This window comes from Ictalurus punctatus, chromosome 16, assembly GCF_001660625.3.
Source record: "Ictalurus punctatus breed USDA103 chromosome 16, Coco_2.0, whole genome shotgun sequence".
NCBI lineage: Eukaryota > Metazoa > Chordata > Actinopteri > Siluriformes > Ictaluridae > Ictalurus > Ictalurus punctatus.
Genome location: NC_030431.2, coordinates 23247071 through 23272539, shown reverse-complemented (window position 1 = coordinate 23272539; position 25469 = coordinate 23247071). Strand labels below are relative to the sequence as shown.

At 42.0% G+C, this 25469-nt stretch overlaps 1 protein-coding gene across 2 annotated transcripts; it reads right to left on the bottom strand.

The window, feature by feature from the left end:
* Positions 1-3753: 3753 nt before the first annotated feature.
* mpx (myeloid-specific peroxidase) lies at positions 3754-24947 on the bottom strand. Of its 2 annotated transcripts, XM_017488233.3 has the most exons (17): positions 24809-24947; positions 22798-22916; positions 20440-20536; positions 19075-19253; positions 18361-18493; positions 17896-18025; positions 17018-17224; positions 16301-16664; positions 15488-15648; positions 13762-14020; positions 10454-10624; positions 9513-9750; positions 9064-9263; positions 8450-8467; positions 7059-7096; positions 5315-5374; positions 3754-4925 (listed from the first exon to the last, which is right to left on the bottom strand). In XM_017488233.3, exons 2-17 carry the CDS (start codon positions 22859-22861, stop codon positions 4911-4913), a joined length of 2334 nt encoding a protein of 777 aa, XP_017343722.1. In that variant the 5' UTR covers positions 22862-22916; positions 24809-24947; the 3' UTR covers positions 3754-4910.
* Between the last annotated feature and the right edge of the window lie 522 nt (positions 24948-25469).

The window sequence follows — 25469 nt, the reverse complement described above, 5'->3', positions numbered from 1 at the left end:
GCCAATCAGCCTACCATGCATGTCTTTGGACTGGGGGAGGAAACCGGAGTACCCGGAGGAAACCCCCGCAGCACGGGGAGAACATGCAAACTCCGCACACACAGGGCCACGGCGGGACTCGAACCCCCGACCCTGGAGGTGTGAGGCGAACGTGCTTGGCACACTGATCATATTTGGAATCTTTAGGAAAGCTGCTGTCACTAATGCTGCTCAAGTTAGCTAGTATTATCTATAAGATAGTCACATCATCATTCAGTCCCTCCAGGATTTCGCGATTTTGTGATCGCAGAAATGAACGTAAAATGGAGCGGAGGAGCTTGCAATTTTTCAAAATGACCACAGATTAATCGCAGATTTGGGCCAAGACGTGTCATGTAACGTCATCATTCGCCTCAACAATTTTTGGCAAAAAACAACTCATCGAAATCCCATACCGACTGATCACTGTGGCGCATTATTGTACTCTCTAATCTATCTACTTTCATCGTTTTTCAAAACTCTTCTCTCCATCCCATCCTGATTATATTATAACCTGCCTTTATAATATATACCTTCCTGTCCGTGGTCTGTGGTGCCTCCTTGACAATTTGCAAACAAACGCCATCAGCAAGACTAAAGATAATTAAATGAGCTGTAATCGAGGCAATAACAGCGGCTTCGTGTCTTGTTCTATACCCCACCATACAAAAATTCCAGTGAAGTGGAAGCTCCACAGAGACTGATTTTTCCTGCACAAACAGGAGGTTTCCATTACTCAGACTCTAAGAGTGAAACCTCAACACACACACGCACACACACGCACAGGCCTACGTGGCACTCCACACGTGTATGCTGCATTCAGTGAAATCACAGAGAGACAAGAGGAGGAGTTCAGGAGGAGATCTGTTGCAGGGACTTCCTCCTTGAACGCAACTCAAGAGCATTTCTGAAATTCCACACGATAATTTTTTCACTTGCCTCATTATAAATCCCATCATTTTCTTTAGAAAAGTACAAAGCAGGGTGTTATCCTGCATTGGTGCGCAATTTTTTTTTTTTTTTTTTTTTAAAGCCAGATCGAGCACTGCTGCTGAGTGAAACCTGAACACCAGACGGGGTGTGGAGGAGGACTTCAGAAAGCCCACAAAGTTTCGCAAAGCAGCAGTGTTTGGCTTGTGGTGCCAGAATGGGGTGACAGCGAACGGTATGAGATCCTGTCAAGCAACTGGAGGAAATGAGTTTAGTCTGTGAGGTCTAATATTCCACAATGAAACCACATTAGACGCTACACGGCATACGCAATGTCCCTGTTATTCAAAATACTGTATAATCAAAGGCATGTCCGGTGTGTCACTTTAGCGAACTGTTTCAATACATCACCCACAATGCTGTTTGTCTACCTGCTGAAAGTGGTGAAGTGGGATTTAGCCCTCGCTTCATTTCATCTCTACCTATAGAGAGTGATGCAGCAGCACTTTAGTCCTTTAGTCTCTCTGTACACTCTGCTCAAACAGATCAACTTCATAAGCGTCAACGTTCATGCAGTACTCTCATCGATGCCATCATGCTCGTAATCCTGTACCTCGCCATGAAGATGAGCCGAGTCCGGCGTTTAACGTTTGCACTACGTTTATGCTGGATTTGAATGTGAATGTAGCTGGAACGTCGAAAATGAGAAATGAAGCTCACAGCAACACTTGTTCGTTATCCTTAAGTTTGAGATCAATTTTATTTTTCTCCTATTAAATTTTCTCCTATTGATTCTTTTTCCCTATTTATTGGCTTGCCCCCCCCCCCCCCCCCCCAAAAAAAAAAAAAAAACATTAAAAGTTTACAGTATGTTCAAAATTCAGCTGCAAGGATTTGTTACCTCTACAGTCCTCTTCTGCATAATCTCCACTGGCTACCTGTGGCATCACGTACTCAATTTAAGATATTGCTTCTAACATTCAAAGCACTAAATGGTCTTGCCCCTTCCTACCTGGCTAAGTTGCTACATCCATACTGCCCTACTCGGTCCCTTAGATCATCATGGACCGTGGTGGCTCAGTGGTGGCTCGATGGTTAAAGGCTCTGGGTTATTGATCAGAAGGTCATAAGTTCAAGCCCCAGTGCTGCCAAGGTATCATTATTGGGGCCCTTTAACCCTCAATTGTTCAGTTGTATAAATGAGATAAATGTAAGTTGCTCTGGGTAAGGGCGTCTGCCAAATGCCTTTTGTGCATTCCAAGATTTCGGCAGGTGGAAGGTCATTTTGCGTTGCTGCTCCGAAACTGTGGAACTCACCACCACTTAATCTCCATAACATCACTTCTCTGCCTAGATTCACAACCCAGCTAAAGACATATCTGTTTGAATTGTATTTTCAATTGTATCTTATTGTTCTTGGGCGCACGGTGGCTTAGTGGTTAGCACATTCATCTCACACCTCCGGGGTTCGAGTCCCACCTGGGCCATGTGTGTGCGGAGTTTGCACGTTCTCCCCGTGCTGCAGAGGTTTCCTCCGGGTACTCCAGTTTCCTCCACCGGTCCAAAGACGTGCATGGTAGGCTGATTGGCATGTCTAAAGTGTCTGTAGTATGTGTGTGTGATTGTGCCCTGCGATGGATTGGCACCCTATCCAGGGTGTACCCCGCCTTGTGCCCGATGCTCCCTGGGATAGGCTCCAGGTTTCCGAGTGACCCTGAAAAGGAGTAAGCGGTAGAAGATGGATGGATGGATCTTCTTCTTCAGCTTCTTCTATTAAGCTGCACTTAAACAATACCCCCCCACCCCCACGACCCCCGCCTCAGCACCAGGATCGCTAAGCACCTCACAAATGTTTCAATATAAACATATTTCAGGGTGGATTTTTCCTTTAATGTAGCTAACAGAAGCCTATCATACACTCACATCAAATCCTTCTCTCTAAATTTATACCTCAAACCACATCCAGTTGTTCAGTGATGTCACACAGAGTCACTGATCTGCTTTAGGACACAGCTGGACTGTATTCTGTAACAGCACTGACTCAACACATTAGGTGTGTGTGCACGATGCCCTGCCATGGACTGTTGTCTCATCAGGGGGGTTTTCTGCCTCACACCCAGTAAATCCTTGCGTAGACTCCGGATCCACCGCGTACCCTGACCAGGATAGAACAGGTGCTGAAAGTGAGTGAATGATATAAGGTCCAAGCTGACATTATTCACCGTCTACTAGTTTTCGTGTTATTGAAGTTATAGGATTAAACCCATTCAAATGAAGGGTCCGTCCCGGCTATGCTTCACAGACACCGATTTGACAACCACTTGTCCATAAGACTCCACCAGGCTCCTCCTGTCTGTTTTACACCTTGGACATGTTGTGTATAAAGTCGCTTTAGTGCCATCTACTGGGGACAGATCATCGAATCACACCATATTAAAGCCCATAATATAAGGACTGACTGGATTTACCAAATGCTGGATAATAGGAACTTTAACACTCATAACCATACACATACGGTGTGTAATAATACTACTATTTCTGAACGGTAGCTTCATTTAAATAAAAAAGCTTTCTCCAGTTTATATGCATTATACGCTTTCTCATGTTATCTCAGAAAGGTCAATTATTATTCTTGTGTTCTCATTATTTTGTTTTCTTATTTTATAGCTGAATTATCGCTGAATACTAGAGCACTAACATGACATGTGTTGGAAATACAATGTGTATGAAGTATGCCAGACGTGTAGTTTTATTTGAAATATTACATTAGAGAAAAATCGTGAAAGAAGACAGAAGTTGTACAGATGAGGTGCATCATTTTATTTGGTTAACTGGTTTATAAAGCAAAATAATACGTTAACGCAACACAACGTATATCAGTCGCAGGAGAAAAAAGAAGGCAAGCAGAATGTGCATATATGTAATGAAAAATATGCAATGTATGTAAAAAGTGTTTTGAATGGTTTTAAATATGCACAGTGGTTCATCTTATTGCAAATGTAGTCGTTCTGCCGAGACTTTTTGGTGTCTGATTCGTTTGCATTTTCCACTGATGCCACTAAGACGATGTAGCTAATGATTATCGCAAGTCCGTCTCGCCCTAAATATCAGACTTGAAGATCTGACTTACAGTCTGTCACAGTGTGTCATCTACAAACATAAACAAAACATTACTACTTCACGTATACTTATTTACGGCAGCCGTCTTGGACAACTAGAATCACTTTTTTTTTCCCCAAATTGAATTTGGTATCATTTCTCCTCTCGAACTAAACTGTGATGTTTTACAGAGTCGTTAATGCATGTACTGCTGGAAAAAGAAACTGGGTTTATAGAGATAGACGTTCATTACTTGTTAGCTTCATAGTTAATAATGCAACCAGCGACAGACTGATTGACTACCTATGGGGGTAAATCAGATTTTTTTCTTCTTCTCTACAAACCATTGTATTAAAAGGTCTTCTCAACAGAACGATTAAAAGCCATTATCTTTAGAATGAAGCTTTAAACATTTTTCTTCACAGTAGCAAAATACAAATTTAGCCTTTCATTTGTAACATAAGTAGAAACCAGTGCACTGAGGAGGATAGTAAGGAAGGGGGATGTATTCGTGAACGGTGTATGAAAAGCAGTCCTTGAGTGTACACAAGTGTATGTGGATCAACCCTGGATGTATCTGATCATTTTCCGTCACTATTGTAACTCATAATAATTGATACGAAGCTATGCTTGAGGAGTTTAAAATTGTACAGTTGCAACCTGAAAGTGCCCGGAAGATTGCTACGTAACAGAACTTGAGCGTTTAATGTGGGCCTCCATCTTCAGGAGTGGTATATCATTGTGCTAGCGCTTTGGTGAAATATCAAGCTGTCCAGGAGCCAGGATGCCGCAAGGACCAGGGGTTCCAGGGGGACTAGGGGGTCCAGGTGGGAAGGGGGTTCAACATGGACTGCTCGGGCCTCTCATTTCTGGCCGACCTGAGAGTGTAAGAAAAATCGGAAGAAAGGGGAAGATGGGAAAATCAGAATGAGAAGAACTGTAAGCTTAAAGACGTCTGTCCTTGTTTGAGCCATATCCACGTTAGGACATGACAAGTCATTGATACTGTCTTAGGCTGTTAACCGTTGGTGATATTCCAATAAGAAAAAGTTCTCTTTCATAGAAAGAAGCTGCTTGAGTGATGCTGCAAACAGATAAACCACTTTTACTCATTCCTAACTGTCTAGAACAGTTAAGGTTCCCGTGATCTTCTTTCAGTCCAATGACTACAACATTCCCGTCACGACGCGGTGTACAGAAGAGTGTGTACACGGCGATCAAATTGCAACCATCAGAAATGGTGCGCTTAAAGGATTGTATGTTTTACCTGTTTATCCAGCAGGTCCATTAGGTCCTGGAGGTCATTGGATTCCTTCTCTTTTGGAATCTGAAAGGGGTAAAAAAAAAAAAATAATAATAATAAAAAAAACAGATTAATTAAATTTTTGCACTTGTATAACAATTAAAGCTGATCAGTTTGATACAGAGAATTCTCCTCCCAAGCAAATGAAGAATTATACACAAATGAACAATTCTACACTGTCCTATGAAGACTAATGTAAGGTTTTTTGAGTCCAGACAGGCCCAAAATTTTCCTTGTCAGTGTTTATTCAAGGAACAGGTTCAGAGAAAGAGTTCTTTTGGAAACAGAGATTACGATTGGATCAATATAGCCACAAGAGATTATTATCGGGGTCCACACACCATAGCGTTTAGCTTTACAGATGCAGTCAATGACAATAATTCAAATTTCCTTACAATTCCCATACAATTCCGATGAACGCATGTATTTAGAAATTTGTCCACCCCACTTGTTTACAGAGATGGGCACTCACTATAATTCTGGAAAAGTAGGCATTTTCATCAGCAGATGTTGGCAATTTCATGTGCATGTCAAATATTTGAATATCGGTTTATAGACGTTAAGACTATGCAGTGGGCTTGGGAAAGAATTCACACCCCTTCAGTTTTTGCACATTATTGTGTTATGGATTGAATTTAAAATCAATAAAATGGACGTTTCTGACGTCAATATACACAGAGTTAGCTCTGTAGACTACTTGGATTACACCGTGGTGAGACTGAGCAAAGGCACGGATCTGCACGGAAGAATGGGAGCACCTGCCCCAATCCAGGTGTGCAATACTTATTGAGAGTTATCCAAGAAGACTCAAAGCTGTGATTGCTGCTAAAGGTGCTTCGAGAAATTGTTGAATAAAGCAGTGGTTTTCAAAGTGCCGGCCACCAGGGGGCGCCCGGGGGCCTCAACAATTTGGTCGGAGCCACCAAGCCCATCCCTCTCACTAGTATGTTTTCTCTTTCTCACTCTCAGACAACCCCCCCCCCCCACACACACACACACACACAATCAATTCCTAATGTAATGTAATGTAAAGATGTAATATGTAATTATTAATAAAAAAAAGGGGGATATATTCAGATGTCTGTATTTTTAATGCGTTTTAAAGACATCTTGCAAAAGGGGGGTCCTCGGTCAAATGTTAATGCCATTTGGGGGGCCTTGCCCTGGAAAAGTTTGGGAACCCCTGCAATAAAGAGTCAGAATGCTTTTCAGTTATTGGTTTTTAATACATTTCTAAAACTTGTGTTCACATTGTCTTTATGGGGTATCGTGTGTAGATTCATGGCAAAAAAAAAAAAAAGTCACTCTAATCCAGTTTAAATGAAATCTATAACACGATAAAATGTGCAAAATCTGAAGAGGTCTGAATACTTTCGAAACCCACCGTAGTTCTGGGTAAATATGCATTTTCATAAGCATCTTCATGATTATGGCACAAGTCTAGTTGCCTTGACTTACTACATTTACATTTACGACATTTTATCCAGAGCGACTTACATTTATCTCATTTATACAACTGAGTAATTGAGGGTTAAGGGCCTTGCCCAAGGGCCCAAAAGTGGTAGCTTGGCAGTGCTGGGGCTTGAACTCCTGACCTTCTGATCAGTAACCCAGAGCCTTTAACCCCTGATCCTCCACTACCACTAGACAGTCAATAGATTCTCAATAGATTCAGAGTGTAAGAGTCGGTAAGAAACACTTAACTGACCTCGTTTTCATCAGATGCCGTTTCACTGGAGCTGTCATCTAGAAGGTCAAACACCAAAGGTAAGCCAACACAACCGAGACCACACAGAACGACACACAGTATTTTAAATGCACAGTATTTTTTTTTAACCCATTAATAAGCTAAGAATAATAATTAAAAAAAAAAAAAAGGTAATAAAGGCAATCGAGGCTGGAAACTGCCACTACATTCTGTCTATGCTTATTATCGGATGGAGCTCATCAAAATGGCGCTGCCCTGCAATCATGACTCATTAACTCCTGTCTCTGACACATCTCTTTTACCTACAATAAACTTATTTGAGTGATATCCGTATCCACATAGCGAACTATCAATGTGTATTGCATATGAACAATATTTCCGATCTCAGCTTCCTTGAATTTGATGATGTAGCTCATGATTTCCAGTTATGACGGGTTTCCCCTTGTCTTGGTTTTTCCAAAGGTTTTTCTTTGTTTCTTCCACTTTAAAGAATTTCTGTTCCCACTATCTGCTTGTCTGGATGTCTCTCCAGCTGCTCTGAGACAATAACAAATCACTACGATAATAAATTTCCATTCTAACTATATTTACCCTCCAGACTAAGATGCTTTTTGTCAGTAGCACGTGCTGTGGCTTACACATTACAGTACTGTATATAATCTGCATTAGGAAATGAATTAAATCTGCATTAGCCTAATTATAATATTTAATAGTGTTTATTTTTATTTTTATTTATTTATTTTTACGGTAGGAGTGCAGCTCCATTAGTTCAGGTACTTTAAATTACCATTATCATTATCTTGGTGTGAACATAACAGCAAAAATCTAGCCAGACTAGCAGGAGCTAGCATTATTTCTAAAGGCAGTGGTGATTGTACAAGCAAAAGATTCTCATCAAGTGTTATTACTACATTTCAACATTGTACTTCTGTATAATGACTACATATACATGTATATAGTGAATACATTTCTCACTAAGTAGACCGATTTTGGACAGTGTGCGTCTTATACCCTGGTCTAACATCTTGCTTGCTAGCTCCTGACTAGCTCCTAAGTAAGCTAGCTTAAGTAAGCGCTGTGCTAAGTCTGAGTGCAACTATTTATACTATTATTAATACTAATTAAATTACGATCTCATAGAGATCACTGGTTCAAAAAATGTCTAACAATCCTTTTGCGAAAAGTTGCGAAAATAGATGGAAAGCTAAATGCTAGTTTAAACCGATGAACAGTTTCAAAGAAAGTTGTTCTGTAATGTTCCAAAAAGCATTCCTGCAATGCCGTTCAACTGTTAAAAGAAGTGTGTATACACAGAGATGATCCAAAATTTTTTGAAGCTTGTGACCAGCTACACAACAAAAATGGTGTTCTTAAGGGATTGTATATTTTACCTGGCTTAGCAGTACGTCCTGTAGGATTTAGAGCATTTGAAAGAGGGTTTAAAAAAAAACACATTAATTACATTCTTGCACTTGTATAATCCTTAAGAGACAACAATCTCTTAAGATTTGATGCAGAGCATGCTTCACGCAAGCAAATGAAGAAACTACAATCACACGCTGTCCACGCACCATAGCGTTTAGCTTTACAGATGCCGTCAGTGTTCTAAGAACGTCTGTCATTATAAAAACACGCTTTGCGATCTTAATACAACATCGCTTACACAGCATTCAAAGTTAGACAAAAAACGAGCGTTGAGGAAACGATAACGATCGTTGCCTCAGAAACTGGAGGAATGTTCGCAAACATTACGTTCCAATGTTCTCAGATCACCCCGAAAACCAGACGGATTAAATGTCCGAAAATCGGAAAGTTCCTAGAGCCAGAAAACATTTAGATACAACCCTTACAGTTTGGAATTGTGTCGTGGCCAAAATGTGAGATTTAACTACCAGTGATATAGGCCTACTGTATATTCTATTGGTTTAGCTAAAAAAAAAAAAAAGAAAGAAATTGCGGCGACAATTAAAAAGAATAAAGAATATTTGCTATAGATCTCACTTACCTGTTTCCCTCCAAGCATTGAGGTCAAGCCCCTGGATGCTTCCGCAGTTGACGAAGTCTGCTTGGTTGCGACTAAAGAGGAAAGGGTTCCTAGGAACTCTGCCGATGCCCGTGTTGTCACAGATGATGCTAGCTAGAGACACTCTAGACAGTGAGGCTTTCTGTGCTGCGGTGAAAACACCCATGTTCTCCCACCAGAGCCTGGGTGCCAAAATGAAAGAAACCCAAATTAATTGTTTATCTAAGATTTTTCTAAAAAAAAAAGAAAAGAAAACAACAACAAAAAACAACAAGTCCAAGTCGTCTGATCCTCAGTTCATGACACATCCATCGTCCCAGACTAGTCATTTACATTTGGGATACTCACAGTGTTAAACTGGATATTTCACCTCTTCAGTTATTCACTTCTAGTGTAATATCATTATGCTGATGTATATTTAAACACGTTACCTGTCTCCTTGGCGGATCCTCTGGAACTGAGTGGCAATGATACAGGAGAACAAAGGTCCGACCCGGCCTCCGGGGACAAACGGTTCGGCAATGCCGCCCACCCAGAGGTCGATGTTATCGGTTCTGCCATAGAGTTGGAGGATTCTTTGCGCCAGAGTTGCGTTATTCAGCACACGCCCCAGTTCAGCGACATTCCTAGGTGCAGACAGGCCGCAAAACCTCCGCCATTCGTTATAGCCTAACGGACAGAAGAAAATACGTTCAACGATGCGCTGTTCTGTGAGCGCAGACCTGTCAATCCACAGTGAGGGGAAATAAGTATTTGGACACTTTTGTGTTTGTTATTTAATATACTTCCAGCGTCCTTCGTCCCTACAGCAGTCAGACTCTTTAATGCATCATCAGCCAACGCGTTCACAATAGTCTGCAATATGAATTTGTTTCCGTTCCTATCTGTTTTTTGTGTAATTGAGCTGCTGTAACGAGGGAACTTCCCCCGGTGTGTGATCAATAACGTTTTATCTGATCTTATCTTATATATCCACTTCAAATTTCCACGTGCTCTAATTATAAGTATTCATAAATATTAAAAAGATATGTTTGAAGTGATTGAAGTGAAGTGATTCTCTTTTTTTTTCAGCAGTTTTGTACAAGTTGTACAAGGCTCATTCCCCTTGGCAAATTATCTTCAATTTCCCAAAGTTGTGATGGTCCGTCTGATAAATTTATTTATTTATTTATCAATCATTTATGGGTCTAGGCCATGTACTGTACGTCTGTGTTCTCTACGACTGTCTGTTTATCCAGTTTGTTTGTCTGTCTAATCTATCTGTCAATCTGTTTATCTGCCTGTCTTTTAAGCCTCTCTGTCTGATTTTCTCTGTGTCTACCTGTCTATCCATAGTGTGTGTGTGAGTATATGAGCATATGCGTGTGTGTACCTGGCAGGGCGTGGTCTCGGCCTCTCTGCAGGTTGAGGGAACCCAGGTCCTGGGAGATTTTGCTGTTGAAGGCGAACAGTCTTTCTCTTATCGCATCCACCATTATACCATCCTGCCTGTTCAGCTTAGCCGGCCGACTAATCAGTCCCCGAATCTGAGGATCAATCCCACCTGGGGGCGGGGTTTCAGGTGAGAATCTGGTTGTCACAAAATACTACTTGATACAGGAGTTCTACAATTTCTAACATGTGACAAACCACAAGAAGTCTGGGAAAGTGTACATAGGCTGGTATGTGATGAAAAAGAGTGGCTAGAGTGAACGATTCTACAAAACATACATCAATACATCAACATACATCAACGGTAGCGCTACGCTAGTGTCATTAGATTCGGTAGAAAAGTTGGTCGTTTTTGCTGCTGCATTGTTCCTTGCTTATGCTGTGTATTGGATGTAGCTAAGTTTTTCTACACTGTCTTTTTATTGGCAAACGTTTTAGTTCTGTTTTTGTCCATTTCGGTTCACAGATTAATGGTGTATTCAAAAATGGTCACAAATAAATGGACGACAGTTGACATAATTTTCATGTTTCACTATAGAGTTGGTTGAATATCTGGATGAAATATTGATAGTTCCAAGCATTTTGTTTTATTTCTACTACCACTGGGCATTCATATTATCTGCAAAAATGAAAGCTAACTTAACCATTAGCCTCATGTCCATATATATATTTATATATATATATATATATATATATATATATATTGTCGCGACGGACCGACAGCCGGCGCGCAAGAGAAGAAAGGCGCTCCTTCCCCAACTGCCGCACCGGCATGAAGCGGACAGCCTCGTGCCAAACACACCAGCAGCCGGAAGAACCGTCACGGCGGGGCGGGACCGCTGACGCTACGCCGGCCGGCGATTCGGGAGTCAGGCGGGAAAAGTCCACCAATCAGGCGACAGAGGAGGAGGATAAAAGGGCGCGCTTCCGGCCATACAGGAGGATCAAGACTGACGGTGAAGAAACGGAATCCGTGCGCGCTCTTCGGCGGCCTACAGACGCGCCCACAAGTAGTACAACGGTAACCTTGACTCACGCCGACCACTAACCTCTCTCTCTCTCTCTCTCTCTCTCCTCTTCTCCCCGAAGGTGCGAGCGCGGACGTGATCACTGGGCGGTGAAAATGCACGCTCCGGTGGATGACGGCACAGGAGACCCACGCCCTCTCCTCGGGAACCCCGATACGTGGTCGGGCCCCCGGTTGGTAAGTCCAGCGATGGAAGTCTGTCACCGCCTGGTAGGGGGTTCGCCCACACCATGCCAGGACCCCCTCCTTCATGGCGGCGTAGTCGGCAGCCCCGTCCCCACGCCTGGAGGGCTCAGCAGAGGTCACCTGTTCCTGGAACCCCCCCGGACAAGCCCATGCCTACGGAGCCGGAGAGGGAACCCGCCCGGCCGCTTTCGAAGCCATGGCTGGTGGGCTGCGCCCTCCACCTACAACAGCCGCCGCAGGCCCTGTCCCTGACGGTGTGGGTCGAGGTGAACCCGGTAACCGCCCTGTTGGACACCGGGAGCACGGTGACCCTCGCCCGGCCCTCCATCCTACCCAAGGGACGTCGCCCGGGGGGAGTCCTCACCGTAACCTGCGTCCATGGGGACACCCGGGAAGTTCCCGCAGCTGAGGTCCAGATCCGGGGCGAAACCGGGGTCTGGCCCCTCCAGGTGGGCCTGATCCCTGAGCTCCCAGTGCCCCTTATCCTTGGGAGGGACTGGCCCGGATTCCCGATGGGACCGACAGCCGAGCCGTCGAGACCGCGGTGACGCACGAAGAGGAGCCGGGCCTTGCAGGCCTACCTGGCCCAGGACAGCAGAGAGACCTCCACGGAAGGTATGACCCCCCCAACCCACTAACCCTCTGTGCTCTGTCTTTTCCCAGGTGAACCGGGAGGGGAAGTTCGGACGGGAGCAGAAGGAGGACGAAGGATCCCTCTACCCATCATCAGCGTCCCCTTCGAGCATGTGGGCATGGACCTCGTGGGCCCACTACCCAAGTCTGCCCAGGGCCACGAGTACATCCTGGTCATTGTGGACTACGCCACTCGGTACCCCGAGGCGGTGCCATTGCGCAAGGCCACCTCCCAGAACATCGCCAGGGAGCTGGTACTCCTGTTCAGTCGGGTGGGGATTCCAAAGGACGTGTTGACCGACCAAGGTACGCCTTTTGTATCTAAATTAATGGCCGACTTGTGTCGATTGTTGCAGGTGAAGCACCTCAAGACGTCGGTCTACCACCCCCAAACCGACGGGCTAGTTGAGAGGTTTAACCAGACTCTCAAACGGAGGCTGCGCCGGGTGGTGGACGAAGAGGGGAGGAACTGGGACCTCCTCCTCCCCTATGTGCTTTTCGCCGTCCAAGAGTGCCCCCAGGCGTCCACGGGCTTCACCCCCTTTGAGCTCCTGTTCGGCCGGTGCCCACGGGGACTGTTGGACATGGCACGCGAAGCTTGGGAGGAGCAACCGTCCCCCTTCCGCTCGGTCGTCGAATACGTACAGGAGATGCAAGCGAGGATTGACTGGGTAGCTCCCATAGTCCGGGAGCAAATGCACGCTGCGCAGGAGGAGCAAAGAAAAGTGTACAACCGCCCAGCACAGCCCTGAGAATTCCAGCCGGGGGACCGGGTCCTCCTGTTAGTGCCCAGCAGCGCCTGTAAGTTCCTGGCCCGGTGGCAAGGCCCCTATACAGTCCTTGAGCGCCGGGGCCCGGTCAACTACCGCCTGCAACAGCCCAGTAAGCGTGCGGAGGAGAAGCTCTACCACGTGAACCTCCTGAAGAAGTGGATAGAACTGGCCCCAGTAGTGTCGGCGTACGCAACCCGGGACTCGGACCATGGCAAGCGCACTAAACTAGAAATAAAACCCCTCTGATCACTGAAATCTGTCTCTTGTGGATCTGTGCTCCGCCCTCTCCCCGAGCTAACGCCCTGCAATATATATATATATATATATATATATATATATATATATATATATATATATATATATATATATATATATATCCAATTTGCCTAGCAACAGTGTTCTCATAACTTTAAACAACCTCTTTAACAACATACTGTGCACTCGCCTTCTCACAAATTCCATCCTGAACGACCCATGTGATCTCCTATTATGCTGAATGGGTGTGTTTATGGAATAATATCTCATTAAGTGATGTTGTGCTGAAGCTCGATGCTACTGACAAAAATCACAACGTGATGCAAAACACATGATGCCAAAACGTTTTGCGAAAGCTGAATTGTATTAACTCACCTTCAAATATAATTCTCCATGGTGTAAAGAAGGCCTCGTACAGAGGAACGGTGGGGAACTGTCGATTTTCCTGGAAGTTTTCATCCAGACGGAAGATGACGGGCTGGATGGTGGCGTGAGCGAAACGGTAAGCGGCGGTGGCGAAAACGTTGGAGATGGTCGGGTCAATGTTGGGGTTGTAGCCGGGATATTTGCCGAGCTGCTTGTTCATGGCGTCTGTTCCCACGATGTGTGGCAGATAATCCTTAAACACTATGTTCTGCAAAACGGCATGAAAATTTACTGTTGACTATAAGGATCCTAAATATATTCAATCAGCCAAAAAAAAAGTTGTTTTTCCCAAATCAGAATTAAGCTACATAATGCCAGTATAGAATATAATAACGTTATAAAATGGTAGGGATAGAAGATACACTATATGGCCAAGTATATGAACACCTGACCATCAAACCCATATGTGGGTCTTCCCCAAAATGTTGCCACAAAGTATAGAAGCACACAATTGTATACAGTGTCATTATATCCACACAGTCATGCTCCAAAATCTAGTAGAAAGCCTTCCCAGAAGACTGAAGGTTATAATAACAGCAAAAGAAGGGGATGTTTAAAAAGCATGATGTCCACAAACTGGTGTATTTACCATATATTATCAATATATTATTGTCTACTTAACTTCTAGCTTTCTATATTACAGTAATTCCACCTTCAATCCTTGGTATAACAACAACAACAACAACAACAACAACAACAACAACAACAACAACCTAGTGGTCCAAGATGGCTGCCTTAATATTATTATAGCATGTTTAGAAGTCCCACTACGTCCTAAACCACATCAGGATGTCTCTGTGACTTACATTACATGTTAGTTCTTTAAGTTTCTTAGCTTAAGAACTGGTACAAATCTTAAAAAGAAAGCACCAGACACTAAACAGGTCTTGGTTAAGTGACTAGAATTGATTTGTAGATGGTAAATGTGCAGAATTATTACAATTATGTTTGGAATGACATGGATTTAGGCATTATTTACTGTGGTCTGTCATAATAGTAAAAAACAAACCACTCAAACAATTGGATGAGCGCAGTGGTGGGGCAGGGGTTAAAGGCTCTGGGTTACTCATCAGAAGGTCAGGAGTTCAAGCCCCAATACTGCCAAGCTACCACCATTGGGCCCTTGAGTAAGGCCCTTAACCCTCAATTACTCAGTTGTATAAATGAGATAAATGTAAGTCGTTCTGTATAAGGGTGTCTGCTAAATGCCCAAATGTAAATGTAGTGGGTGTCTTTAACAGAGGGTCAAATATGTATAAGTTCAAAGCCATTGGTGTTATAAAATGTAAGGCTAAAATCTATCAATAGCTTGACAGTGAATGTATTATGGTTGAGCAATGCTTTATACTGTATTACGAGATCTCATCGAAGGCACGATGTAGGGCCGTTTCGTTCAAACCAAAAAACATTAAACTTATAGTTCTCTCGTCAGTCCTTTAGTGTAAAAGCCCAATGGAGATCAAATCTAAAGGGCGTGCCACTCTGTGTAATCAACTGACAGGATTGTCACTAATAGGCTGAATCTATAATCTGGGCCAGAAAGAAATCAGTCCCAGCCAAAATCCAAAATAATCCACTTTATAACATTTACTAAGAACAATTGATCTGAAGTGCTTGTGTGTGTGTGTGTGTGTGTGTGTGTGTGTGTGTGTGTGTGTGTGTGTGTGTGTATTACCTGAAGGTAGGCTCCCACGATTTTGCGAGCTTCCTGATAAAGCTGTTCACTGGTCCAATTTGGGTTGAGGCGGCGCAGAGCACGCGCGAGCCGGTTGTGTTCTCGCAGGAAGAGTGTGTGCATTGAAGTGAGAGCGATGTTCTCATCCACACGTTCATCACCTGCAGACATTAACTGCTCTTAACTGGTTGTACTTTCACTTATCTGACAGTGATCTTTTTTTTTTTTAATTGTAGCTAACAAGTAGTGGAAGACCATCTTATCCAAAATGTTTTCTGTAAATAGTTGCCCAAATCATCAAATACTTGCCTGAAGTGATTGCGCAATCTCTGTTTTAAATAAAGAGGAGTCAGTAATGTCCATGTCTGTCGCAAGACTTGGGTACTGTGGCAGCGGCAGGTAACTCAGTGGTACAGACATTGGATTTCTGACCAGAAGGTCATGAGTTCAAATTGAAGTACCACCAAGCTGCCACTGTTGGGCACTCTTGAGCAAGGCACCTTAACCATCAATTGCTCAGTTGTATAAATGAGATATATGTAAGGGGGTCTGCCAAATGCCATAAATGTACTGTATGTCCATTCTGGATGGGATGATAATCACAGGGCACCGTGCACACACACGTTCACACATTCATTCCCACCTAGGGGCAATTTCGTATAGCCAATCCTACCTAGCCTACCTTCATGTTTAGGGATAGTGGGAGGAACATACAGAACTCAGGATCGAACCAGGAACTAAAAGGTAGCAATGTTTGTCTATTTGGTTTTCTGTTCCTCATAAATGTAAATGTTTTTTCATCACAAACCCCACCTGCGATAAAACACGGCACTTCCTCCAGTCCCGTGGTGTTCAGAATGCGATTGCGTGTGGCGCACATCTTGCTGGGCACCTTGGTGAAGGGCAGCAGCTCGCGGCCATTGTCCCGAAATCTGTCATTGATTCGCATGAGGCCCCCATCGGTCGTGAGGTCTCGAAGTTCATGAGCGAGCCCCTCTTCAGAGCCATACAACTGGCCTGCATCCAGGTACGACGTTAGAGTGTTCAACTGCTCCCGTAACCGCGGAACACCTCCAAACATGTACGCGCTGTTTCCAGAGCCACAGGCGGGCGCAGAGCGAAAAACAGGGAGGCAGCTGTTGGGACCGGAGGGCAGGCGCGGGTCACCTCTAGGAATCTGAGTAAAATGTTGAAAAAGAAAAAAAGTTACTCAAGGATGACTAATGTCATTTTTGTTGATTTATTTATCGCAAGCTACATTAGGGATGCTCCCTCAGAACCAATTCAACTCCTCCTATAACTCTAACCTCTAAACATTAACAACACAAAGAACAAACACTTTAATCCAGCCTCAAACACACTGAGTTGTAAGCTCTTAATATCTTTTATGTGTCTCAAATTGAGCTATTTTTAAATATACGTTAAAACATGTATATTTTCTTGTGCCTACCCTTGAGGTCTTAGAACTTGGTGTGTGTGCGCATATTTGTGTTTATGTGTGTGTATTTGTGTGTGTGTGTGTTTATGGACCTGGATGGGGAAGCATGGCTCGGATCGTTCGCAGCTATCATCACAGTTAATGCCGTTGCTAAAGGACCGGATACTGGGAGAAAAGGGGGTGAAGGACAGGTCGTGGTCATTCCATTGGCCGAAGAAGGTGATTAAGAGTGTGTACTCGGTGTCTCCTTGAACATTTTGGTCCTGGGTGCTGAAAATGCGGTTTGACACCAGCCTCACCTGGACGAGCACACACGAACACAGGGAGAGGACAAGAATTGATATTCGGCTTTAGGGAAAGTAAAATTGCAAAAGTAAAATCTAAAACCAGACCCAAAACTTAAAAAAGCAAAGAATATGGCAGAATTGTGGAATGCCTAGATGAGGCCATCAATTAAAATCCACAACCAGGTAAAGGAAGGCATTAACCAGAGAAGTAACCAAGGGTAGCTGGACAACCATAGACCAGACACTCCACAAAAGGTACGTTTGGTGTAACCCCAACACTGCTCATCAGTCTGAGACCAACATCCCTATAGTGAAGCATGGTGGTGGTAGCATTATGTTGAGAGTTACCCTTGGCCTCTTAGTTGCTTCTCTGACTAATGCCTTCGTTCCCTAATCACTGACTTTTGCTGAAGGGCCTCCTGTAAGCACTGAACATAATCATGCTCTTGATTGACAGATTTCCACACAAGTGGACTCCATACTTATGCATGCTACTGTAAATACGTTGGGCTTTGGGCCATGTACCTATGTACTTACTGGCTCTTACCCTGCCTACACCCCCATGTCTAAAATCTGGACACACCCCTGAAAATACAAGGACACAAATCGTGCCACATAATTAATTCTTTTTAATTACAGTAAATCCAAACAGAATTGTAAAACGCCATAGCATTCGGCCATACCAGAGGTAGCGCAGCACCATTGTAGAGCCTTTCTGGGTTCCATCCTCGAGGTTCTGAGACGTTATCTTCATAAACAGGAGGCAGCCAGCGGGTGAACGCTGTGTTTGAAGCACCTTGAAGTGGATTTATACTGCCAGATTTAAAAGCAAAAAATCAGATATTCTAATATCACAGCATTAAGTACGTTGAGTATCAGCTGAGGAATGTCTTCAACTCGTATCCATTCAATTCAATTCAATTGTGAGTGGAAATATGATCTAGAAGTAGACCCATGATAGATTTTTTTTGAGCAAAATAATCTCTTTAAGCCTCAGAGCAATAAAATATACATTTGTTTATTTATTACACTGACCGTCCGCAGAACCCTGTCTATCATAGTGGCAGTGACGGTGGCAGAATGTCGTTATTTAAGACTGAACCTATCGCCTTTATGTGTGCGTTCCTGTTTTGATGTGCGTCTCTCACTGGTTGTTGCAGACGCTGTTGGCCGTGCGATATCTGTTCAGATCTGGCAACGTTCTGCACGGAGGCGGTAGGGTTTGCCCGGCACAGCCAGTCACATCCTCGATGGTCCTGAGTTCTTCATGAGACAGCAGCGCTGAGGGAGAGAACAGATAAACAAGGTGAACGTGAACACACACATAACATAAACTGTATATTAGTGTTGAACAAAAGACAGTTGAAGTATTACAAACCCTCAGAGCTACACTAGTCCCCGTCCTCCCTCCCCATCTGTGACAACATATAATCTCACTTGGAGCCACAAGCCACAAGACAGACTATAATCATTATTTTACAGCCCACTGTAGTGCTTTATTTCCAGTGTTTGTATCCTATTTGTGTAAAATACAGGGTATTAGATAAGTCTGGAAAAGAGTTTGAATTGTGATGATGCTACAGCCATTCATGACTGGGAGTCAACTGAGTCAAATGGTCGATCGTGTGCATCTGTGAGCTCATGTATGCGGAGGAGGGCTAGTGCGTTCCTCTGAGGGTGTTATGCTGCCGTGTGACTCATCATGAGCAGCAGTTCAAAAAGATACAGTATGCTTGGCCGTCTTCATGTGTCTCGGTGGAGGTGTGTGTTAGACCTAAGTCTCCCTAGTTGGTAGCTGTCGTATGATATGGACAACAGCGTCGGGCGGTGATTTTAAAACCTTATGACTGTGAGTGTCAGACCTGTGGCATTAATAGATCTCTTGTGGGCGTGGTGTGTTTTCTCTGAGATGATCCTCAGCGTCTGCTCCAGGTAATCTGCAGCTCTCACAGCTTCGCGCGCCTTCCGTTTCGGCTGCTTCATCAGACGCAGTACATCAGACGGCTTGATGTAATCGTTCTTGCGCACCCTCTCAAGGCTCCTGTACAAACACACACACACACACACACACACAGAGATAAAACAAATATAATTCAGTATGATAAAGCAGTGCTCACTCGGTATATAGTTGAGTGCAATAGTTTGCACCCCCTTGTATTATTAGTCACAAAATGAAAACTGTACCTTTATTACACAGTTTTTATACAAAACAGAATTTCATGTTTATTAAATTGTGTTTACTTTTTGGAAAAAGCTACAACATAAACCCAAATATCGAAGTCTAATTTCTAAGCAGTTATGTGAATTATAAAGTTCGCTAACATGCTCTAGTCTAGTTCAGGTATTTGAATGTATTTCATGGCTATGGGTTATTGATCAGAAGGTCAGGGATTCAAGCCCCAGCACTGCCAAGCTGAAACTGTTGGGCCCTTGAGCAAGGCCCTTAAGCTGGGCTATGCGAAGAAAACAATTTCACTGTGCTGTAATGTATACATGACAAATAAAGTCTCCTTCAACATGTTACTCAACCTTCTTGCTGTTTTTTTTTCTTTATTTCATGTAAATGTGAGCAACCGTTTTTTTAGGAGACCTCTAACAACAACACACAAGCCATATTTCCCAGAGCCACTCATTAATGTTACACACACACACACAAACACTACTGTAGGCTCTTGTATTGTAAGATTAGACAGTTTTCCTCCAACTATGCTGTTTTTAATTCTGTTCGACTAGAGGAGAAAAAATGACTTGATTTGTGATAAACTTTGTCTGGTTGTCATGAATTTGAATGAGGGTGTGCAAACTTTTGCATTCCACTTTAATGTTACAATTTAAAATGACCGTACAAATAATTGTTTAAAAAAAAAAACGTGTCACGAACACTTCCTGTTTATGTTTACATTAGCTTTGGCTTGACCACACCCCCTGATCATTGTACTCTATGCATCATTGTTTCCCCTTGTTATTGTCTATATTGTGTCTCTATCATCTGTGCATTTATATTAGATTATATTTCTTTTTTTGTTGCCAGTATCTCTGTAGTCTTGTATTCCCGCAGCAGTTCTGACTTCCTCTGCTACTCATTTTCTGTTAATTATCTTGTTCTTAGAGTTTCAGTTTTGACACAGTTCACATTTTCATCTTGACTATAGTAGATTCAGGGACAAACAAACATCCTCAGGTCTAAGTACGCTCTGATACAATTTGTTGAAGAAGTGTTGACTCACGTTCGACGAGAGTACAAATAAGAGTCATCGACGAGTCGTTTGGCTTCCTGGATGGCATCCAGAATGAAAGGCCTGATCAAACCTTTCTCTTCAGATCCTGTACAAATGCACATCAGGCACATTGGGAAATAATGAAGTTTATACATTATCAATTGACTGACTTACATATAAATGGCGATAATTATTGGGCATTAACATATCATTAACTCATTCGATTCCGTAATATCATAACTTACATTTAAATTTATTCGTTTAGCAGATGCTTTTATCCAAATGATTAAATACAAGCAAAGCGATACATATCAAGCGGAGAACAATACAAGTAATGCTGCCGTGCAAGATTTATAATTGAGTTCTAGAGGTGCAAAGTGTGCAGAGTAGCGCAGTAAGAGCCAGAGAATTAAAAACTTTATTATTTTTTAAAAATAATTCAATTCAATAAAATTTTATTCGTATAGCGCGTTTAACAATGTACGTTGTCTCAAAGTACGTTGTCTCAAACTCCCTAAGACAGTGGTTTTCAAAGTGGGGGCCGCCCCCTGGTGGGGCCTCAACAATTTGGTGTGAAAAATAAATAAATGTATGTTTTCTTTTTCTCAATCTCAGACAATCTCTCTCTCTCTCTCTCTCTCTCTCTCTCTCTTTCTCTCTCTCTCTCTCTCTCTCTCTCTCTCTCTCACACACACACACACACACACACACACACACACACACACACACACAATCAATTCCTAATGTAATGTAAAGATGTAAGAATAAAAAAGGGGGATATATTCAGAAGTCTGTATTTTTAATGTGTTTTAAAGACATCTTGCAAAAGGGGGGCCTCGGTCAAATGTTAATGCCATTTGGGGGGCCTTGCCGTGGAAAAGTTTGGGAACCCCTGTCCTAAGATGATATGAGGAAGAAACCTTGAGAGGAACCGGACTCAGATTATAAATAATGTCGGGTTTTAGGGGTTAGTTAGGTGTTCACGGAAGAGATGGGTCTTTAGCTGTTTTTTGAAGATAGTGACAGATTCTGTGGTACAGATCTAACCCTCTTAACCCCCTTCGCATTGTTTCCGAACAGACTCTTCTTAATGTGCATGATTAGTTTACAGAATTTATTAATACTGTAAGATACGAGATATTAATGCTTAATAATGATCCTCATGAATGTCTCTTCATATATGACTGTGATGCTTCATTATTTCCTGATGCACTAAGAATCAGAGCATGTATTCATTCATCATAATGAAAACATCTGGTAAGTATTAATATACTGATTATTTGTGTAAAAGTAGAACCAATCTTAACAGCTAATTTGAATTTAGTTTAAGCCTTTAGTCTTTTGATGAAAATAAATAACAGTTACGATGTTTTTAGCCGCTTGGTTATCGTTAGTTTTGCTGCAGATTTGGGCTAGTTGACGAAAACTAGTTAGTTTAGTCATCGGGAACTGACCGCTGAGTCAAAAAAATTTTAAATCACGAAACAGGGTCAGTGTATTCGAAAAGGGCGTAAATGCTAACCAAAGAAGTAAGCATTATGACAGGAACTTTTTGGAAAACCGAAGCGTTAGCATACAAATACTAAGAGTTCTGAAACTCGTGTCTATATTAAAATAACAATAAAAAAAAGGATTCTCTCAAGTTTTTTTTTTTCAATAATAGAATTTGTAATGAAAATTTTATTATTGAATTAAAATGAATGCAAAATAATAGCATTCTCACTAGTGGTCTACATATGGGCGTGTCTTTACGACCATAAATGGGTATGTGGCTGAGTTTGGCCCATATATGGAAATCTTCACTGAGACAGGAGGAAGTCACTGGTGTGTGTGTGTGTGTGTGTGTGTGTGTGTGTGTGTGTGTGTGTGTGTGTGTGTGTGTGTTTGAGGGAAAACCCTTTTTGACGTTGTATAAAAACCCTCGAGTTTCATGAACTGTTTCTCTTTTGCATCTACCCGCAAGCATCTCAACCAGAAGGAAAGTTCTGCATTTTGTATGTAAAGTTTTGAAGTCTAGTTCCCCCCAAAAAACTTGTTCCATCTGTTGCGCAGGAACATGCAGATGTTGAGATGTTTACGGTTGAGATGGTTACGGTTACTTAACAAGGATTTTGACATTTTTGCGCAGACTGGTTTTTTTTTCGTTGGTTTTTTTTTACCACAGCATCTGTTCAACCGTCTCCTTACACAACATGGGCATGTAACTCAAACATTTCCACATTTTTTTGGCTGAAATATAATTACAATATTTTCAGTTCAGGGGAAAAAACCTACCCACTGAATCTTTAACCTTGGGAGCTCAGCATCATCGGTACCTTAGTATCTATAATGACCTTCTCAATGTTTAGCGTTCCTGTTTGAACTCACCTGATACAGTCTGAGCACTGACCGTGCAGCACAGTCCCAGCACGACAGACGTTAAGAGATTCATATCTGAAGCAGAGATGCACACGCCACAGTTCAGAGCAATCCTGTCTTCTCCTGATCTGCACCAAGGAAAAAGCGTTTTTTACATACAGTAAATACCGTTCCATAATGATTTCATTTTACTTTAAAAGAGAGTCAAAAAAGTCTATATTTGTGTTTATATTTGTCGCCTAATTCATTGGAGGTGTGACGACATGATGACCCTAAACCGTGTGTGTTCCTGCAGCTTGTCAGTGTTTGTCGTTATGCATTACATGTGCTTATAATTTTCTAAATTTGTTCTGAAATTTGAATCCTCTAGTAAGAACCACCCATATTTCGTCACTTTGAAAAATAATAATAATAATACAAAAATGACAATTATTATATAATATACATATGGATTATATGTGACCAATACAATATTCGCATACAATATGCCAGGAAGTTGGGGTCAGCCTGGCCCTGGGTTAAGGGCCTTGCTCAAGGGCCCAACAGTGGCAGCTTGGCAGTGCTGGGGCTTGAACCCTGGCCCTTCTGATCAGTAACCCAGAGCCTTAACCGCCACCCAAGTGTGCCCAAGTGTCAAGTTTTTTATCTGTTCGAGAGCTCCTCTGAATTTAAAACCCTCCTGAACATCTTCAAACTGCTGTGGTGTGATGCGACAAATCATCATCCAAATAGTAACACATAACACACAGAGTTGTTGGCACTCTTCAGTTCGTAATTATGATCACCTGATAATGATGATTAATGCGATAATGTGCATTTTCACTGATCTGAAGGTTCGTTGTCTCGTTCGGGCGAGGCAAAGCGCACAGTGATGGAATGAGCGCAGTTCTCGGTAGTGGACTAGGATTAGAAGTGTGTTTGTATTTGTAGTCAGAGTAAAAGTGATGCCTGGTGGTTGTTTATGTTGTGTATAACACGCACGGCAGCCATGATTTGTGATATTATTGACTGTAAACGTGTATACACATCGAGGCGTTTCAGTACAGAGCTCTGTTTACACTAATACGGGCCAGATACGGGTCACAGAAATATTCAATCTGAGCAAGTAATAAATAAGGGGTGTAATGTGAACACATACGGGCGCAATGTGACAATGTTACAATTTGCGCACACACACGCACATGAAAAAATATCGCAATTAAAGTCGTATGAACAGATATGAAGGTTAGGATTAAAGGTGGAATTCGAGTTCCTACCTTGTCTTATGACTTTATTCATATGAAATCAAACAAACGATCAAATATATGTCGTCCCCGACGATTCGAATTCGTCCGAATTTCTCATGAGAGATTATCTGATTTGAAAAAAACCTGGATTTTTGTGTCCACACAACTCAACAACAAATGGAAATGTGTCATGTCTTTTTGTTTTTTTCACGATTTGCAGTAATAGCGATATATCTGCAATGATTTTATTCATAATAGTAGATTCGCTCACTGTTATGCCTAAAATTATTAAATATTTCAATTTAAATCATTGAAATAATTAAATATATAGAGAGAGCATATCAATATGCTGTTCAGTTTGCTTTAGATTCAAAGTGGAAAAAAAAAGCTGTTGTATAAATGCAATGTAAATATGTTTATATTTATGTTTACATTTCTATCACATTTCTTTTCATCATTAAAAGCAATCATATGAAATTATAATTATTATTCCAGAACAAATCTTTGTCCATTTTTAGCTGTTCAATAAATCCAGTTGTTTTAATATTCATATTCTTATTTTTATTATTATTATTGTTGTTGTATTTATGCTTAAAAAATAAAATAATAATAATAATAATAATAATAATAATAATAATCACCATCATAACAATAATAATAATATGTGACCATAGACAAAAATGTCCATTTGCTAAAACAATGTGAGTAATTGGGTACGATTAAGTTTAATTTTTTTTTTTACATTTTGTTTAATTAATTAAAACCAGAGTTGACATGCACAAGTAACAGCTCACCTGTGTGTTTTGCTTCTTTGCTCCTGAGATGAGTTGGATTCTGGAAGCGCGCAGGGCCTTTATACACACAGCGACACATCTCCATCACAGTGGTGGGCTGTGGCATTGCTTAACATTTCTTCCTGGGGTGTCTCCTCCTTCCTCTTATCTGCAAACACCTTTTCACTGACTGAATTATTGTTTATCAAACCCAGCAGATTTTCCCGAAAGGTCATGAGCAGTGTACACAGTTTTTATTTGAAATATTACGTAATACTTATTAGATTTCTAGTCATTATAAAAGGAGCAGTAAAAGAGTTTAGAAGCATTTTATAGCAGCGGAGTTGATGAATGGGAGCAATGTGACTGATTAACTTGTAGCAGGAAATTCAGTGTATTTTGCCTGATTGCATTTACTGTATTTTCCAAGAATCCACACGCCTGACTGAATGAGCAAAGCATTGCATGTATTTTTAAAGCAATATTTTTAAAGCTCAACTGCTCTGCTCTGCCTGCGTGGAGAAAAGCCTCTGCCAAATGAAAGAACGTCGAATAGCGACGGATTAACCGGACAGTGACTATAGAGGGTCTATACACCCTTGTTAAAAGTGCAGCTTTTGGTAATGTTAAAAAAATAACACAAAAATAAAAGGACCATGTCAGATCTTTTTCCACTTTTAAT